Genomic DNA, 18,533 nt, shown 5'->3' with positions numbered 1-18,533 from the left:
TATTTATGAGACACTACTGTTCCACCCGACGATTTGATTAATGAATAAATATGGAGCTACCTACCTTACGATGGGCCCAGGTAGCTGTGATAACCCGGTGCCCGCTACCCCGCGAGTCATAGCCTTTCCAGGTGCAACACAACTGTGCTCCTGTAACACATTAACGACAAGTTATGAAGAATAATTGTGCAGAGTTAAGCCTGCACGTTGGTTCTTTGTGATGCCGGCGAGCCGGCGACGGGAATTCGGGATATATATAAAGAGCAAAGTGAAGGAATGGCCTTCGTCTGGAACCACTGATGCCAAATTCCACAATATCAATAACCAACGTAACATCGCGAAAATGCTTGATTATCTTTTGTCTTTTTACTCCTGGGAGCAGGTGATGCCAGTACTCGGAGCATTGGTGTTAGGATCGTTGCTTGTATACCATATTTCATCCACCAAATCATCGCTTCCTCTTATCACTCCTCAAACACGATTCGACCTGACAGCCTCCAAGGCAAAGATCCGTTATGTGAATGATGCCACAAGTCTCCTCAAGGCTGGTTATGCAAAAGTAATACATTTCTATTACGGCAACACTGTTACAAGATAATCATTCAAGGCTAATAATGTATTTCGGTGGCTCGCTCAGTCCGATGCCTTTCGACTTACCTGTGACAATGGGGTCCGACTTGTTCTATCTCAAAAATATCTCAATGAGATCCGAAGCCATCCCTCCCTCAGCTTTGCCAGGCTGATGCAAAAAGAAGTACATGCTTATATCCCGGGATTTGAGCCATTTAGCCAATTCACCATGAATAATGATATATTTCTGGACACAATACGCATCAAACTTACTCGGGCTCTGGGTCGGTACTGATTATTATCTTTCATTGACTAAAATTATTAATTGGTCTTCGTAGGGAAGATCACAAAGCCACTCTCTGACGAGGCTGCAATTGCTCTCAAAAATAACTGGACGGATAAACCGGGTAAATATATCTTTGAGCGAACCCGCCCCAATTGCCGATGGCAGAGAGAAAAAAAGCTAATAGAAAATAGATTGGCATGACCTCGTTTTAAAAGCCAGCATCGAAAGAATTATAGCACAGTTGTCATGCAAAGTCTTCCTAGGCGACGAACTGTGCCAAAACGAAGATTGGCTCCGGGTTACGGCCGATTACACAGGCCATGTTCTCCGAGCAAGCGAAACGCTAAGATTATGGCCGGAAATTGTGCGTCCTATCGTTGCTCTGTTCTTGGAATCAACTCGGAAGGTCAAACGGGAGGTTCAGGAGGCGCGGAGTATCATAACCCCGGTTCTTGAGAAAAGGCAGAGGAGCAAAGAGGCCGCGGTGAAGGAGGGTAGAGTTCCAGAGATCAATGACAATGCCACGCAGTGGATGGAGGAAATTGCAAAGGGTCGCCCTTATGACCCTGCTATTATGCAGTTGGCGTTTGCTACCGTGGCCATTATTACTTCTTCTGATATGTTGACGCAGGCTATATTTGATCTCTGTGGGAAGGAAGCGCTAGTCCAAGAGCTCAGAGATGAGATTGTGGCTGTGATGCGACAAGAGGGACTGAAGAAGACTGCTCTGTACAAGCTTCAGCTCATGGATAGCTTTTTGAAGGAGTCACAAAGAATGAAACCTCTTAGTCTTGGTAAGTAAGATTTGTGCCGATCGGATCCCATACTGATTATGTGATAAGCTACGTTCCGACGCATGTCAACAGATAACATCAGGCTGCAAGATGGAACCGAGATCGTAAAGGGGACATCGCTAATGATTAGCAACGACTCGATGAGGGATCCGGCCTTTTACGAAAACCCAGATACATTTGACCCGTATCGATTCGTGAAGTTGCGACAGGTTTCAGGTCGCGAACACTCTGCCCACCTGGTTGCAGCATCACCCGAACATATGGGGTTCGGCTATGGTAATCACGCATGCCCGGGGAGGTTCTTTGCTGCCAACGAGGTGAAGATTGCGTTGTGTCATATGTTGTTGAAGTATGAATTTAAACTTGCCGACGGGACTGCTCCCCAGATCAGAAAGTATGGAATTGGGATGCAGGCGGATTGTATGGCGAAGCTTGCGGTGCGTCGTCGACGGGAGGAGATCTGTTTGGAAGATCTTGCAGATTAAGTATTGTGCTAACTCGGCATCTCTGTTCACACTTGGTTGCTTATACTCGATCTCATGGCTTGGCGGCGTTGTCCATGACTAATGTTCTCTGCATCATTTACCAGATTGGGAAAATGCTATCTAAACACGGCAATGTGATTTGAACGTTTCGTCAGAAAGATAAAAAATTGGAGCTGTCGGTGTCGAAATGGCTCAAAATTGAGCAATTGCATGGGCATCTGGACCGACCCGCCGAGCGACAAAGCCGGGAGTTTACTTAGTTATGTGCAAATGATAAAAGTAAAAACGCATTTAACAAGGCAAATGATGTAACGAACTTGGACATTAGGTTTCAAAATCGGAGATTCTCCGCCGTTATTTCGATTTTTCTGATTTTTGTGTATGCAAGGCTGGAAGTCCCATAGAGAGGATCTTTTAATTACGCTCCACATATATTATTGTTTAGTTTCCACCTACGCAATTTGTCGGACTTGCTCGGTCTATGTATTTACTATCGGACCCGGAAAATTTCAATAACATGACAGATTTCTCAATGTTTATGCATTATTAGCCATCTTTTCCAAGTTGTGTTCCGGCTAAAATCCACCCTAGTAGTTGGGGTGGCGGCTTATGCCCAATGCAACTGTGATTGCTAGCGCTTCAATAATGAATAATAATTAGGCTGTGTTATGAGGGGTGTTCTTGTTGCCTGGAAAAACATGCTCAGATAGGGTATAACTCCGAATCTTGTACGGTGTACCTTGCATAAAGTTTTTCTGAAAAAAAAAAGAAAACGAGTTGGGGGCCAATATGGTAAACCCTGACTGACCTTTAGGGGAGAGTCACATCGAAGGATTCTCGACCCTGTATCGGCCCTGTTCTCGAGTTGCATTAGGGCGTAAGCTAAGAGAAACTAAGTAAGATGAAGCAAAACGAGATTAATCAAGATCACAATACTTCACGATACCGATGATGTTAGTGCAATCTATACATATATACCTGGATGTATGTATTAATACATAAATACATGTACGGAACCGTAACCGAGTGATTGTTGATCCGGGAGGCCTCCGGGCGCCCGGATCGACATCTGTGATTGGTGTACCTGAGAGTATAACACACCACTTTTTGGCCCCGTGTGGTTTAGCGTCCAATCTAGCGTGGACTTAGCCGTTGGCTCGCTTCTGATCACCTTTTCCCTTGATATTCTCCTCTTTTAGTCTGCGGCTTTCGAAATGCGCCTTGGGCTTGTGGAATCCATCTTGAAGAGATGCGGATATTCTTATTTTGACATGTCTTTCTTTTCCCAACTGAATATTCCCCACATACCTCCCTCAATGGCCAAGTATCAAATTGCCGCTCTTCCCCTCTGCCAACGGATGGTGGACCCCCTCGGAGTGTCCGTGCTACCGTAGTCTACACGACGGACTCTGATTGGTTATCGTCTAACCGAACTACTTTCTTTGATCCAGTCGTTACCCTGATGCTAAGGCGGCTAGGGTCTATTAGGGTCTTTTAGCCTCTTTTATGCGGCTCTTGCAATTTTACTCCGAGAGAGGCACGGAGGAAACCTGCAAGCCTCTGGCTAAAACTGGCTGAATCTGGCTCATTCTTTCGAGCCGAGATGTCTCTCTTTGACGCCACCTTTGGGCCTGTCACCGCATTTCGAGCCACGCGTTTGTCATTTGACCTGTCAAAGCGCCGTAGTCTGCACATTATGTGAACATGCAGTTAGTGTGGCCGTTACGGACGATTCCAGTTGGCCTCCGGATCTAGTGAACAGGCTACTAAGCTTTGAGCCCACCAGGCCACATTATGTTTGGGTGCCCCTGCAAATAATAGTGGAGTGAATCCTAGGCACTGACTCGCTCAGCATGGGAATGGTCGGATATCACGCACCCTCATTTCCACGTTTTCATGGTACTGGTCTCCTTTCTGATTAGTGCGCTCCATATCGGAGGTCGGCATCTACACCAGGGGGCGCAGACGAGTAACCCCCAAATGCTGATATGTGTATTTGAGTCTCTTTCCCCCCAATTTGCTGCATTTTCCTTTCGACCATCAACACTCTCATTTTGAGCTCTTTGGGAAACTACCCAAGCAGATATTTGTCTGCGTCCTCTCGTTGTTCGCGAGCCAACCTGCCATTCCTTTTATCAGGTTGATTAGCGATTTTTGTTGCATTCTAATTATAATTATCACATTCATTTTTACTCAAGATGTTCACCAAGACTGTTGCCGCCGCGTCGGCGCTGTCACTCTTTGCATCGACTGCCGCTGCTTTCGATGCCAGTGCGAAGAACAATGTTGCCGTCTACTACGGACAAGGTTATGACCAGGATCGTCTTAGCCACTTCTGTAGCCAGACCACTATGGATATTGTCAACATTGGTTTCATCAACTCATTCCCCCAGTATTCTGGTCAATGGCCTGGTTCCAACTTTGCCAACCAGTGTGATGGCAACTTTTTCCCCGGCTCAGAGCTCCTCTCTGGTTGCCACCAGATCTGGGAGGACATTCCTCTGTGCCAGGCCGCTGGAAAGAAGGTCCTGCTCTCTATCGGCGGCGGTACTGCCAATCAGGCTCTTCCAGATGACACAACCGCTGAATGGTTTGCCGATTTCCTGTGGTACTCCTTCGGTCCCTACAACTCCGAGAAGGCTTCCCTGGCCTGGACCGATACGTTGCTTGGCGCCTACCCCCGTCCCTTCCTAAACGTCTCGGTTGATGGATTCGATTTCGACATTGAGAGCCATGGAAGCACTGGATGGTCTGCCATGATCGACCGTCTCCGCACACACTACGAGGAGGTCCCTGAAAAGACCTTCTACATCTCCGGTGCTCCCCAGTGCCCCACCCCCGATGCCCAGCTTGGCGATGCCATTGACAACTCTGTCTTCGATTTCCTCTGGGTGCAGTGGTACAACACCGCATCCTGCTCTGCCGCCGCCGGTGTTAACGGCACTGGCGTGTTCAACTTCGACGCGTGGGTTGATGTCATCCGCAATAGCGCCAACAAGGATACCAAGCTCTACATTGGTCTTCCCGGCTCTGAGGATTCTAGCAACCCTGGCTACTACTTGACTCCTGCTCAGATCCAGCCCCTCGTCGAGACCTACATCGAGCGTTACCCTAAGGAGTTTGGTGGTATCATGATTTGGGAGGCTACTTCTGCTGATAACAATCTCATCGACGGTGCTACCTTCACTGAGCACATGCAGGACATCCTATACGGTTGCGCTCCTCCTCCTGCCCCGTCCTCGACCGCTACCCCGACCCAGATCTCCACCTCTTCTCCTGTCAAGTCCTCCACCGTTCCTCCCTCGAGCTCGGCCACTCCTTCAGCCTCGCCTGTCTCGTCTAGCACCGTTGCTCCTTCCAGCTCTGCTACTCCCTCTGGCTCTGCTACTCCCTCTGGCTCTGCTACTCCCTCTGGCTCTGCTACTCCCTCTGGCTCTGCTACTCCCTCCGGTTCTGCTACTCCATCCGGCTCTGCTACTCCTTCCGGCTCTGCTACTCCTTCCGGCTCTGCTACTCCCTCCGAGACCCCTTGCGAGTCAAGCTCTGCTACCGTTGGCCAGTCATCTTCTGCTGCCCACTCTAGCTCTGCTACTCCCTCCAGCTCTGCTACTCCCTCCGGCTCTGCTACCCCCTCCAGCTCTGCTACTCTCTCCAGCTCTGCTACTCCCTCCGGCTCTGCTACTCCCTCCGAGACCCCTTGCGAGTCAAGCTCTGCCACCGTGAAGCCGTCCTCTTCTGTGCCTGTGACCCCCTCCGGGACTCCTTCTGCCCCCGGTACCCTGACCATCCCCTCCGTCTCCCCTACCAAGCCTGCCTCCTCCGCCCCGGCTAGTGAGACCGCCTCCAGCTCTGCCGCTCCTTCCGAGACCCCTTGCGAGTCAAGCTCTGCTACCGTTGTCCAGTCCTCTTCCGGTGTCCCTAGCACCTCTGTGGAGGCTTCCTCTACCGGAAAGCCCACTCCTAGCTCTCCTGTCGGCCCTCACCCCACTGGATCCAGCTCTACTCCTCTGGTGCCTACCGCCTCCTCCAGCAGCTCTGTCCCCGCCACTGAGTCGGGTGCCTCCTCGGGTGCCTCCTCTGCCACACAGTCTGGTTCTTCCTCCGCCACTGAGTCTGGTGCTTCTTCCACCGTCGGAACTGCCAGCTCATCCGGCGTCCAGCCTACCGGTGCTCAGTCTTCCGGTGCTCAGTCTTCCGGTGCTCAGTCTTCCGGCGTCCAGCCTACCGGTGCTCAGTCTTCCGGTGCTCAGTCTTCCGGCGTCCAGCCTACCGGTGCTCAGTCTTCCGGTGTCCAGCCTACTGGCGCCCAGTCTACCGGCAGCAACTCTGTCACTGTCTCGTCTGGTGTCACCATCACTGCCACTCCCTCAGTGACTGCCACTCCTTCCGAGGCCCCTGGAACCATCACTACCATCATTGTCACCTCCTACACCGACATCTGCCCCACTGGTTTCACCACCATCACCACCACCATTACCACCACCTGGTGCCCTGGTAACTCCCCTGCCACTGCTACCGCTACCGGCACCGCCCAGATCACCGCCCCTACTGGCACCGCTGAAGTGACCGCTCCTACCTCCGGCCCGGCCACTTCGACCGTTGATATCCCCGAGGGCTGGACTACTACCGTCACTGTCTGCACTCACTGTGCTGCTACCCCCACCACTGTGACCCTCACCAAGCCCATTGTCACTGCCCCGGTCACCACCGAGGCTGCCGCGCAGACCACCGCTCCTTCCGTGCCTGAGGGTTACACTACCACTGTGACTTTCTGCCCCAAGTGTGGTCCCACTGGTAGCACCGTTACTGCCACTGTCCCTATCACCACTGCCACTGCTCCCGCTACTGGCTCTGGCTCTGGCTCTGGCTCCAACTCGGGCTCTGGCTCCGGTTCTAACGGTAGCTCCGGCTCTGGTTCTTCTGGCCAGGGCTCCGGTTCCGGCAAGCCCCAGGTCACAGTGACCGGCGTCGCCCCTGTGGCCCCTGCTGCTTCTTCCAAGGTAATTGTTGGCACTGGAGTTGGAGGCTTCCGCCCCGGCCGCCCCTCCTCTACTCTGGTCTTCCACCCCTCAGCCTCGGCCTCCGTGTCGGCTGTGCACACTGTCGCGACCACCGCTGCCACCGCTGCCACCAACACCCCCGAGGTGCCCAGCAGCACTGATGAGGGTGTCTCCCCCGTTTACACCGGCGCCGCCCCCAAGGCTGTTACCGGTGTCTTCGGTGGCATCTTCGCCATCGCTCTCTCCATGTTCATGATTCTGTGAGCGACCTCGCTTGCCTGGTCAGCATGATCTCATCTACGCGGTATGATCGATCTCACGATGCTGATTCAAGAACCTGTAATTGCTAGAGGCGATTATTTCTAATTACGATCTTGTTTTATTATATTCTTTCTCACTGATCGCTGGTCTCTGGCGTGATTCAATACCTCTTGGCCTCTTTTTGTGATTTACGCTGGCCAGTCTCGACGAGACCCTCTTATCTTCAATTTGAAGCTTTAAGAGTGGTCGAATCCAATTTTTTCTCTATTTCCTAACGATATCCCTTGAAGATGTCTCTGTCGAGCCCCTTATTTGTCACTCCCTGCATCGGTTACAACCGTATATTTCCTACTATACTCATCTGCAAGAGATTAAAATAATTGTATAGAAACTCTAATTCTCATTCTAGAGTGCAATAAAATCTACTTCAAATATCGACTACTGTAATTTGCCCTCTCGTTGCCACGGACACCGCCGCAGTGAACAACTCGTGTCGAAGAACCGAGGTTACTCCAAGCCAAAAAGCGAGATAATCGGTGCACTCCGATGGAAAAAACACCGACACGCATTGCATCTAACAAGACGCTAGCTCGTATTCTTACAATCATGAAATATTCTTGAATAGTGGACAACAATATACTCTCCACATGTCCCCAATTCCCCCGCAATCGTCATAGCCAGCGGACCTCGGTTGCGGAGAACTTTTAAATAATCACAACTTCACCTTTAATTCTGCGCTGCTGCCGTAACAAAATGTCTGCTCCATTGAAGGGAATTAAAGTGATTGAGCTAGCTGGGCTAGCTCCAGGTGCGTATATCTTCCCAGTGAAATGTTTCCACTTTAACAAATATCCACAGGCCCATTTGCCGGTCTCCTGCTAGCCGACTACGGCGCTTCAGTCCTACGCATCGACCGACCCTCAGCAGTGAGTGCAGACCAACTAACACGGAACAAAACATCAATCACTCTAGACTTGCGCGATGCCAGCTCACGCAATGTCCTCCTCCGTCTCCTCACCGCAGCAGACGTGCTAATCGACCCCTTCCGCCCCGGCGTCCTCGAACGCCTCGGCCTATCCCCGACAGAGGTCCTCCTAAAGCACAATCCACGTCTTATAGTCGCGCGAATGACGGGCTTCCGTCGCGATGGCAAGTACAAGGACATGGCTGGCCACGACATCAATTACATTGCCGTATCAGGCGTACTCTCCATGTTGGGTCGAGCAGGCGAAAAGCCCTACGCGCCAGGTAACATCTTAGGCGATTTTGCCGGCGGCGGTGCAGTCTGCTTCCAAGGTATTCTTCTAGCGTTGATTTCGCGTTCCCACACTGGGCGCGGCCAAGTCGTGGAGGCGAATATGGTTGATGGCTCTGCATACCTTGCTACATTCCCTCGGCTCGCGCAGAAAACTCCCGCTTGGGCGGGTCCACGCGGTGAAAACTTGCTTGATAGCGGCTGTCCTTACTATGATACGTACGAGACTAAGGATGCGGGAAAATACTTTGCTGTTGGTGCACTAGAGCCTCAATTCTACGCCGCGCTACTCCGCGGATTGGAACTGGATCCGAAGAGCCTTCCCAGGCGCGAGGACCGTGAGAACTGGCCTGCTCTCCGAGATATCTTTACGCGTCGCTTTAAAGAGAAGACCCGTAGTGAGTGGGAGGTTGTATTTGATGGCACTGATGCCTGTGCAACTCCCGTCATTGAACAGGCGGAGCTTGAGACTACTGGGTATGAGCAACGTCCGATCGTTCATTTGGCGAGCACACCTGCGTCTCCTATACAGGCGGACCAGGGCGGGTGGACTGGTGGAGGGCTTTTGCCTGGGCATGGAGGCGAGGAGACTCTTAGAGCTTGGATGGGGTGGGAGCAGGATAAGGATTTTGCTGTTCGAAAGGATGGAGCTTTGTTGTCGCCTGGCGGGAAGGTGAAGATTTGAGCTGGGAATTTTTTGATTTGACTTGCGGGTTTTTGGCCATTGCAATCCGTCTACGGAGTAGGGTTTTGCATATTTGGGTTGGTATTTTACAAATACCGAACTTTCCGGTCGCAACATCTAGATGCTATTTCGATCCAAGGGTCAAACCTGCACTAATCCCCTTCCGGTTAGAGGGTGTAAGCAGCTTGCATTAGCGTTCTTTTGATCCATGGTTGAGCCAATGAAGATGAACCTTAGCATAAGCATGTCACATCTTTTTTTAAAAAAGGATGTCGCCTCTGTAGTATCCTTGCAAGTCAACATGCCTGATAATCAAGAAATTGCTTTGCGCCCAATGCCACAGCAGGAGGGTGTCCGAATTGAGGATGATTGGACTGGTACTATCGATCGAGTTGAGCGAAGAAAGTTGCAGAATCGTCTGAACCAGAGATCGTACCGTAAGCCACATACTTGCAATTCAATATAATCTTGACCCTGATATCATAAGGTATACGAAAGAGGCTGCAACATAACACAGCGACCCAAGCCCAGATACAAAACAACGATGCCGCGACAATAATATCTAGTCCCGCGCCGCCGATCCAGATCGACCGGGACGCAACGGGATTCACCTGCAGCATCGGTCCACCTGAAATCCACTCACTGATGCGCCGATTCGAATCCATCGCGCTGACAAGCTACGCCTGCAACTCCCCTACAATCGACCACCTCCTCTCGCTGTCCAAACTCAACATTCAGCGCGCAATTATCGAAAACATCCATTCCATTGGAATGACGATGGAATGGACACAGCGAGATGACAATATCTCCATTTTTAATATGCCCACACCTCAACTCCCTGATCATTTAATACCCCCAAGTCTACGGCCGACACAATGTCAGCGGCGCATCCCTCATCACCCGTGGCTTGACTTCTTCCCTTTCCCGAACATGCGGGACAATCTCATAGCCGTCCAAGATGTCATTGACGATGATGACTTGTGTCACGACCTGATGGCGTTTTGGGACACGAGGAATACTGGAGCCACCTTGCTGGTGTGGGGTTCATCCTGGGAACCGGAGAACTGGGAAGTCACCCCGGCTTTCTTAGATAAGTGGGGATATTTGCTTGTGGGATGCGAGGATTTGATGAAGAGTACTAATATATGGCGGAGGAGGAGAGGAGAAAAGCCTCTTTGTTGGAAACCGATTTTGACCATGCTAAATTAGATGAAATTGTTAAACCCTGTGAACTTGAGGGAAATAGCTGCCTTCAAGCACTATGTGAGCAGCGTGATGTACCTCATAAACACAAAGAGGATGTTTATCTCGACTTGAGCTGGATTTTGCATACTAGCCTAATAACTCAATAGAGACTAGTTCACTAACCAGTTCTTGCTTCCAAATGTCGAATCATGGCTTTCACCAGATCTATATACACGCTGACCGGCGATCAATCAAAGGCAATGACAACTTTTGTTGTCTCGTGTCTCTCAAACCTCGCATATGCCTCCGGGGCTTCTTCTATATTGATCACATCACTCACGATGAATCCAGGGCTTGCTTTACCCGATGCAACGAGGTGCACAAGCTTTGGCGCGAGCTCAATTGGTTTCGAAGGTCCAGCCCCCCATGTGAATTCGCCAAAGAAGAAATCCGACAAGGAGAAATTGATGTCAGTATGCACAGTAGCAGCGCGCGGTGCAGTTGCCGTATTGTTCGATTCATGGTTATAAACCCCGACAGTTCCCATGCCACCGCCCGTAGATGTCACAGCGAGCATGTTGCGTATGATGACATCCGATTGCACAGTCAAGTTTCTATTGACCTGTTCATACCCAACTGCATCGACGCTTCTGGCAACGCCATCCGGCTCGCGTGCTAGTATCTGATCTACAGGGTCGGCATCTTGGAAATTGATTGGAATCGCTCCAATAGATTCGGCGAGTTGCAGTCGATCGTCCACGTAGTCCACGCTGTAGACGTTTGATGCGCCTCGCAGGATGGCAGAGTATGCGGCCATTAGGCCTACAGGCCCGGCGCCAAACACGGCAACGGTATCGCCGGGTTGGAAACCGGCGTAATCGAGTGACGCCCAACCGGTAGCGAATATGTCAGACAGCATAACATAGTCGTTTATCAGAGAGACGGATTCGTTGGTGGTCGGATTGGTATATTCCAGAGAAGGAATTGGAATCAGACCGTTATCGGCGAAGGGAACTCGCAGGTATTCGGCTTGGAGAAGACGTGTAAGTCAATATCGAATTTATTCCAAGCATCAGGCATCATCATCACTCACCCTGTGTTCCACCTATATCACCACCATTACCGTACCCAGCATACATCTGGGAGGTAAGATCCGCGTGCAGGTGTCCTTCGTCAACAGTGAAGGGAACGATGACTGGGTCTCCGACTTTCAGGGAGCCAACACCAGCCCCAACTTGGGATACATAGCCTACTCCCTCGTGACCAAGTCCAAATGGGGCTGGCATGCCCTCGTTTGTTCCTCGATAGATGTGCAGGTCCGAGCCGCAGATTGCGGCTCTGGACATTTGAACTATCGCATCGGTTTGGTTGATAATTGTAGGCATTGGCAAATCGACGACCGCAACATTATAGGGATTGCCCTGCCAAACAACGGCTCGCATTGTTGCGTTGATAGCGGTCAAATTGTTCAATGCCATAATTGATGGATGGAAAGAGATCACAGGATAAATCTTTGGCTGATCGTGCTCTAAGGACTCCAGGAGGGAGTATGGCGAGCTGCTTCTTTATATGCCTTGGATTAACTCCGACGGAGATTACCTAGATACCATCTTGAAGTCAGTAAGCTCTTTTGCGTCACCAAGATATGAATACCCACAAGTCTCTCACCTTGGCACTTGGCATGATGAATCCTCTTTATAACCTTACTTATGTCAAAGCATAGTGGCATAGAACAAAACCGGCTTCTGCCTGCTGTATCCCTGATTTGCGATGTAGCATGGCGAAGAAATATAAGCAAAAGCGAGCAGAATGCGTCTTGTGATAGCCGTTGGGGTAGAGGAAAGCTTCCATTGAATGCCAGAAGAAATAAGGATGACGCCCATTTATTAGCCAAGTATGGGGAACTGCAAGACGCTGACGCCTCCTAACCCGAAGTGACTAGCAGCCAAACGTTCTGCGGGAGGTTATCAAGATCGGCGATTGAACTTCCTTGTTGGTTGTCTTGATGACAATGTGGGTCCAAAATGCCAAATGCCCAGGTGTCGAACCCCTGGTTCAGATGTAAGCAACTTGCATGGATTGCAGGATGTGTGACAAAGCAATTTCAGGCTCGAAGGTAGCCAAATTGATAGATGATGCATAATTATCTGTTGTTAAATCAGACTATTAAAAGCCCTCTCTGGTTTTGCATTTCCTTCCGTGAGCTTCGAAATCAATATTACATTATTATCTCAACAAAGTGCGCATACAAGCACCCGCAGAAAGGATGCAGGGATATACACACAATGGGCCTGTTAATTGCATCGAGCCATTTGACGTGGATTTACTCAAGGGGAAGACCGCAATCGTTACAGGAGGTATGGCGACCGATTCATGTTCATTTTTCCAAAACACTCACAAGAAAATAGGCGCCAATGGCCTAGGCGAAGCCTATGTTCGTGCTTTGGTTACTGCAGGGTATGTATCAAGGATGACATAATTGATAGAAAGAATGATTGACCAAATAATCAGAGCCAGAGTTTGCATTGGTGATTCCGATGAAGAGAAGGGAAGGAAGTTAGAAGAAGAGCTTGATGGGTAAGGGCATGTCTCTGCTAATCATTACGCTTGATCTTGCTCATAGTCTATTTCAAAGGGTCAAGTTTATCTCCTGCGATATCACCAATTGGGATGATCAGCTCCAGCTTTTCCAAGAGGCTATACTTTTTTCCGAAACACAAACGATCTCGCACGTCATCGCAAACGCCGGCATTCATCGCCCCGATGATGTTTTTTCGTATTCTGGAGATCACCAGGAGCCGAAAAAACCTGACTTGAGCGTTGTTGATGTCAACATCAGAGGTACTTTGTATACCGCCAAATTAGCCGCGCACTATTTCATCCGGCAAAATGGCACGCAAAATTCACCCGAGCAAAAGGATACGTCCTTGACTTTGATTGGATCAGGAGCAGCCTTTTTGGATTGTCCGCGGGCGCCTCAATATTGTGCGAGCAAGTGGGCCATGCGTGGAATTATGCATTCATTGAGAAGAACAGCTTTCTTCTATGGCAGTCGGGTCAACGTCATCTCCCCATGGTGAGCACCGCAATTTCATCACTCCTTGTACAACTGCTGATCAAGTCATAAGGTATGTGAAAACAAACATTCTATCAAACGATGCTTTCATGCATGTTTCCAGTGTCGGGGTACAATTTGCACAGGCAGAAGATGCCGCTCAATGTCTGTTGAGAATTCTCAGCGACAGAAATATCAATGGGCATTCCTTCTTCGTCTCAGGAAGGAAATGGGCTTCCAGCGGATACATGGACCTGGATCTGGAGGACTATCCTAACAATGCGTTGCTCCGTGAGATCCAAGAAGACCAAATCAAATCGGCTCCTGTTGAGCTTGGGTTATTTGTATGAACAGCAACAGATCTTTGACCGAAGTGATGCCTATTCGGAGTGGAGCTCCTAGTGTCTTTATTTTGGCTTTGTGAATTCATATATCGCGTGTCCTTTTTTGTTGTCATGGTAGTGACATCTCATCTCCAGACTGTAACGTGGGATAGGGCATATCCAGAAACCCCATGTACCCATTAAGTATGTCATCCGTGCTTATGTTCCAGAGGAAGTCCGGCCATAGACCAGTGTCATCTGCCTGTGCCCCTTGTGTGGCGTCATAATCTTCGCCTGTCGGCGGTACATTCTGCGCGGATGGGCCATTGTAAACGGACGAACTGAGACGACTATCGGACAATCCTGTAGGCACCTGAGTCGTATCTTCCAAGGGTACCAGATGATATTTTTGCTCGAACCATTCAAGAATATGCCACAGCCATGCCTCGTAGAAGTATTTGGAGTGTTGCTTCCCATCTGTAGTCAATCTCTCCTTGCTGAGCCATTGGATGCGCTTTAATACGGCCCGCAGAACTTGCGGCATGTTGAGAGCCGAGCATAGTGCAAGAACATGTGGACTTCGCGGGGCATATTTCGCCCCCGTCACGGCAAGTTTGCAACCCAGAACCAGATTGAAGCCAGTTTGAAGCCATTGGGTATGACTTATCAGTCGATAAGTATCCGGAGCAAATCTGAGCAGGTAATCGAAGAATTTCTTTGCTTCGGTCATGCCACGATTGAGAAATTCGACCTGGAAAGGTGATAAATCTAATGGTTGGTGACCACTTTGGAGATGTGGTGGAAGCCCGGCGTCCATATAGTGGCGAGAACCGGGGAAAAATGTGGCTGTTTCATGTTTTTCAAATAAACAAGCCTGGCAGAGAAATAGCTGTAGGGTGTGTAGCTGAAATTGTAGAAGTGCTATATCGTGGACGTTAGACTCAATTGCAGCCTCATCGATCTGACTGATGGCCGACATCACTTACAATTTTCCGAGAAAGTTGCGGGCAAAGTCGTTCTGTACTCGTCGATCTCGGCCTGAAACGCATGCATATCGGCCTCTCGTACTGAGTTCGCAGCAGTGACCACAGCGTCATCGATCCGTTCAAAGATCTGTTGCAATCTTACTAAGTGGATCAAGTAGCGATCACTAGCAAGCTCGGCATTCGACAGTAATTCAAGTGCATGCTTTTCAACATATGATAACCGAGTCATCATGCGATCCTTTTGCAATATTGTCGAGCGACTGTACACACCCATAATTGGTCAGTAAAATATGGGGAACAAGGATATTATCACTGACCATGAAGAAAGCACGTAACATCCAACCAGAGCCCTCCTTCTCTCATTCACAGAATGTCTGTTGCTGTTTTGAACTGACGAGAGCTTGCTCATGGCCATCCGAGAATAGGAGCAATGGGTTTCGGAGACTCGATCAAGCCGCAAATCTCCAACGATACTCCAAGCCAAGTGAAGGTAGCTGGAAAATCTCTCATGCTGAGTCTCATGCTGCAACCTGTGGTATTGAGGCTTGGAATCAGCAGTGTCATCTTCAATAAAGCCACCATAAACCGGACTCACCAAGCTAAAGCCACAAGAAGTCCCAACAATACGTCCATAGATGGATTATGGGCGAAGATCATTTGGTCAGCAACCGCTCTTTGGAAAGTCTCTTCCAAAATCTGTTGAGCAGCTACATCCTTGTATGACGAGGCCTTGAGAATAGCCAGCAACAGAAACGGCTTCTCCGTTCGTAGTTGAGTTAGCGTCACTTCCGGTGCGATAATGACAAATGGAAAACATGGCATCAGATTTTGCCTAAATGATTCAAGAAGCTTCAGGGCGTCATCGTACGAGACAACCCCGCGAGCAATAACATCTTGGTGTTTATCTTGGAAAGAATCACGCTCTGGATGAGGCAGAGTTGTAGGAACATCAAGCTGGGGTTGAATATGTTGATTGACAACTCTTGCTAGAAGCTGATCCACTTTTGCTTCGAGAGCCTCGACTCGTCTGATTTGTTAAGGTTCATTTAGCTTATGTTCACTGCCACGAATCAGATGGAATGTGGGCGCCTTACGTTCCCTTTTTGGCAGGATTATAGCGAGACCGAGCGGGCCGAAAATAGCACTCCTTATCAAGACGGCGACACCTAACAGCTTAGGTTAGCATACGGTTATATATGTGTACAAAAGTTGAGGATTGACTTTGATAACTTACCGATCGCAGATAGAAGAATCCGGAGCTCGGATACATCGGATTTTGCCGCGAGCGCAATTTTGACAAGTTCTAATGTGGCCCAACGTAGATGCCATTGTCCAAATTCAGTATAGCCTGCTTTGTTGTTATTGAAGAGTGCAAAAGGACAAGGAGATGGGAGTTGAAGAGGATAAGGACAAGGACACGGACACGGACATGGAGACGGAAGTTCCAAGTCTTGGCATAAGTTTCCATCAGGCAGCGGCTTACATTGCAGATCCACTATATCGTATCGATTTTGTGGCAGAGGTTGATCATTGGTTTTGACTACAAGATCAAAGGATCTGGGAGTGAGATTACTTCAATTCCAAGTTTTAAAAATACCAACACAGCCTCGCAATGACTACTAATTACGGATAGGCAGCGGTGAATATTTTGGGTCTGTACATAAATAGTGACGAATCTATCATTAATCGGCTTACATCAATCCAATTCAGCAACAACAATCTTTCATTTCAAAAATCATTCATTCTACTTCAGTCTTCCTTCTAATAGCCATAATGTCCGATACAGACAATTGCACTTTGCAAACATGTCCATTGAGTGATGCTTACGTCGAGTATCGGCCCAACATGGCCGGTAACATCTTTTACCTTGCTCTTTTCGCTATTCTACTTATCGGGCAGATCGGTGCGGGAGTTATGTATAGATCTTGGAGTTTCATGTTGCCAATGGTCGCCGGTCTTATATTGGAGGTTTTGGGATATTTGGGCCGAATCCTTCTACACAATAAACCATTCAGCTTTGACGCCTTTTTGATGTAAGTTGCTGAGACTACCACATGATCGAACCGTACTGATCGTAGCATGATACTTAAGTTATTTGATATGTCTCACTATTGCCCCGGCATTTTTCACAGCTGGCATCTACCTATGTCTTGGCCGTGTTATTACCGTTTATGGCGAGGAATTCTCGCGCTTGAAACCGAGAACGTATACATACTTGTTTGTGACCTGTGATCTGATTTCTCTTGTCCTGCAAGCGGCCGGTGGAGCTGTCACTTCAATTGCCGATGAACAGTCACTTCGCGATACTGGTGTCAACATCATGATCGCTGGACTGGTCTTTCAAGTTGCATCCTTGGTTGTTTTCTCTGTGCTGGCAATTGAATATGGAGTTCGAGTTCTGCGAGGAAGACGTCTGCATTCTCCCACTCAGGAACGGCGGTCAAGCTGGATGCGGAGATCATTCTTGCTTGGTATGTATATCGCCTCAGAATCTGTTTGTATGTGTACTTGACTGACTCAAGGCTGAATATCAGGTTTGGCTTCTGCCGTTCTAACTATATTGATTCGATCTGCATTCCGAGTAGCTGAGCTGGAGGGTGGTTTCCACAGTAAACTGGCCAACAACGAGGTAGCATTGATGATACTCGAAGGAGCTATGGTATCAATTGCGTGTATTTGCTTGACGGGTCTGCATCCTGCTTTGCTTGTGGGCAAAAATTGGAGGACGCCTCAGGCAATTGCACGAGACTTGGAAGTGGAGAAATAGGCTGATTAGGCTTGACCGGTGTTAAGAACCTAATATGAGCCATATAGTGCATGAGCAAACTTGTTGTTCTGGGGAGCTGCGTTAAAACCACATAGCATGTAGATCTGAATATATCGTCATTATAAGTTGGGTGAAGTTCCCCAGCTTTGCACCCACTTCCAAGGTTATTTGTATAATTTGTTTTGATATTTATTAATTATCTTGAATCCACCCCTAGGTGTACGTGATATCTCGAAGACGGTTTAATTGTGGGCTTTTCCACGTTCGGTCTAGATGCTTGGCAAGCATGCGGCATGGATTACGATTTCAGTGGGTTGTGGAAGATTTGTTAGCGAAATACTCCAGAATTATTAAAGAAACTCAAACGACTCACAGTTCGTGGTCATTACGTCAGAAATGGACTTTCTCACTCACAGGTCTATTGATTGAGCACCTCAATATTGCCGCTCACCCGCCTTGCGCCATCTTCCCGCCTTATCTCGTGGTTTTCGATCCGTTCGAGCTGACACTATACGAGCGATTCCCCGGCTGTTGGAGCTCCAGCTTTTCCTTGCCCATCGACCATGTCCCTTTGGATGCGATCATGAGTAATTTGGCGTGTTTTCTGGGGTCCGCCATCGCGTGACCAAACCAGGTTGGCCCTTTGTGATTTCTGCATTGGGGATAAAAATCGAATCGTCATACCCAACAAACAAGATCGAGATGCAAGTGTGTACTGTGTTCCAACAAGACCAAGACCCTCCTCGAGATTGTTGAGTCGTGCATTGGCAATGGCATTGCGGTCAATATTGGTTCAATTTGCATTAGATCTGTGGGCAATTCATTTGGAAGATAGACTTACACAGTTCAGGAAGTACATTGCCCACAGAATGGGCATGATT

General features: G+C 49.0%; 9 protein-coding genes across 9 annotated transcripts; 6 read left to right on the top strand and 3 right to left on the bottom strand.

Annotated features, from left to right (window-relative positions):
* Nucleotides 1-799: 799 nt before the first annotated feature.
* Nucleotides 800-2,135, top strand: N7529_003098 (cytochrome P450; the record flags this gene model as incomplete). Its single annotated transcript, XM_057238625.1, has 4 exons — nt 800-854; nt 909-977; nt 1,048-1,650; nt 1,699-2,135. The coding sequence occupies 4 exons, from the start codon at nt 800-802 to the stop codon at nt 2,133-2,135; spliced, it is 1,164 nt and encodes a 387-aa protein (XP_057101236.1).
* Nucleotides 2,136-4,333: 2,198 nt separating this feature from the next.
* On the top strand, nt 4,334-7,399 carry chiA1 (class III chitinase ChiA1; the record flags this gene model as incomplete). Its single annotated transcript, XM_057238624.1, has 1 exon — nt 4,334-7,399. One exon carries the CDS (start codon nt 4,334-4,336, stop codon nt 7,397-7,399), a length of 3,066 nt encoding a protein of 1,021 aa, XP_057101235.1.
* A 750-nt stretch (nt 7,400-8,149) lies between these two features.
* Nucleotides 8,150-9,336, top strand: N7529_003096 (CaiB/BaiF CoA transferase family protein; the record flags this gene model as incomplete). The annotated part of the gene is made up of 2 exons (XM_057238623.1): nt 8,150-8,204; nt 8,255-9,336. 2 exons carry the CDS (start codon nt 8,150-8,152, stop codon nt 9,334-9,336), a joined length of 1,137 nt encoding a protein of 378 aa, XP_057101234.1.
* A 301-nt stretch (nt 9,337-9,637) lies between these two features.
* On the top strand, nt 9,638-10,545 carry N7529_003095 (DUF3425 domain-containing protein; the record flags this gene model as incomplete). The annotated part of the gene is made up of 2 exons (XM_057238622.1): nt 9,638-9,773; nt 9,854-10,545. 2 exons carry the CDS (start codon nt 9,638-9,640, stop codon nt 10,543-10,545), a joined length of 828 nt encoding a protein of 275 aa, XP_057101233.1.
* Nucleotides 10,546-10,768: 223 nt separating this feature from the next.
* Nucleotides 10,769-11,999, bottom strand: N7529_003094 (glutathione-independent formaldehyde dehydrogenase; the record flags this gene model as incomplete). Its single annotated transcript, XM_057238621.1, has 2 exons — nt 10,769-11,550; nt 11,615-11,999. 2 exons carry the CDS (start codon nt 11,997-11,999, stop codon nt 10,769-10,771), a joined length of 1,167 nt encoding a protein of 388 aa, XP_057101232.1.
* A 788-nt stretch (nt 12,000-12,787) lies between these two features.
* On the top strand, nt 12,788-13,926 carry N7529_003093 (putative short chain dehydrogenase/reductase; the record flags this gene model as incomplete). The annotated part of the gene is made up of 5 exons (XM_057238620.1): nt 12,788-12,878; nt 12,930-12,978; nt 13,033-13,098; nt 13,145-13,597; nt 13,650-13,926. 5 exons carry the CDS (start codon nt 12,788-12,790, stop codon nt 13,924-13,926), a joined length of 936 nt encoding a protein of 311 aa, XP_057101231.1.
* Nucleotides 13,927-14,029: 103 nt separating this feature from the next.
* Nucleotides 14,030-16,214, bottom strand: N7529_003092 (Zn(II)2Cys6 transcription factor domain-containing protein; the record flags this gene model as incomplete). Its single annotated transcript, XM_057238619.1, has 5 exons — nt 14,030-14,820; nt 14,886-15,145; nt 15,481-15,912; nt 15,980-16,051; nt 16,120-16,214. 5 exons carry the CDS (start codon nt 16,212-16,214, stop codon nt 14,030-14,032), a joined length of 1,650 nt encoding a protein of 549 aa, XP_057101230.1.
* Nucleotides 16,215-16,658: 444 nt separating this feature from the next.
* On the top strand, nt 16,659-17,652 carry N7529_003091 (RTA1 domain-containing protein; the record flags this gene model as incomplete). Its single annotated transcript, XM_057238618.1, has 3 exons — nt 16,659-16,918; nt 16,977-17,379; nt 17,476-17,652. 3 exons carry the CDS (start codon nt 16,659-16,661, stop codon nt 17,650-17,652), a joined length of 840 nt encoding a protein of 279 aa, XP_057101229.1.
* A 508-nt stretch (nt 17,653-18,160) lies between these two features.
* Nucleotides 18,161-18,529, bottom strand: N7529_003090 (uncharacterized protein; the record flags this gene model as incomplete). Its single annotated transcript, XM_057238617.1, has 2 exons — nt 18,161-18,304; nt 18,494-18,529. 2 exons carry the CDS (start codon nt 18,527-18,529, stop codon nt 18,161-18,163), a joined length of 180 nt encoding a protein of 59 aa, XP_057101228.1.
* Nucleotides 18,530-18,533: the final 4 nt, after the last annotated feature.

Source organism: Penicillium soppii, assembly GCF_028829465.1.
Source record: "Penicillium soppii strain IBT 18220 chromosome Unknown utg000003l, whole genome shotgun sequence".
NCBI lineage: Eukaryota > Fungi > Ascomycota > Eurotiomycetes > Eurotiales > Aspergillaceae > Penicillium > Penicillium soppii.
Note: the sequence above shows the minus strand (reverse complement) of the source record. Positions and strands in the feature narration are given on the sequence as shown.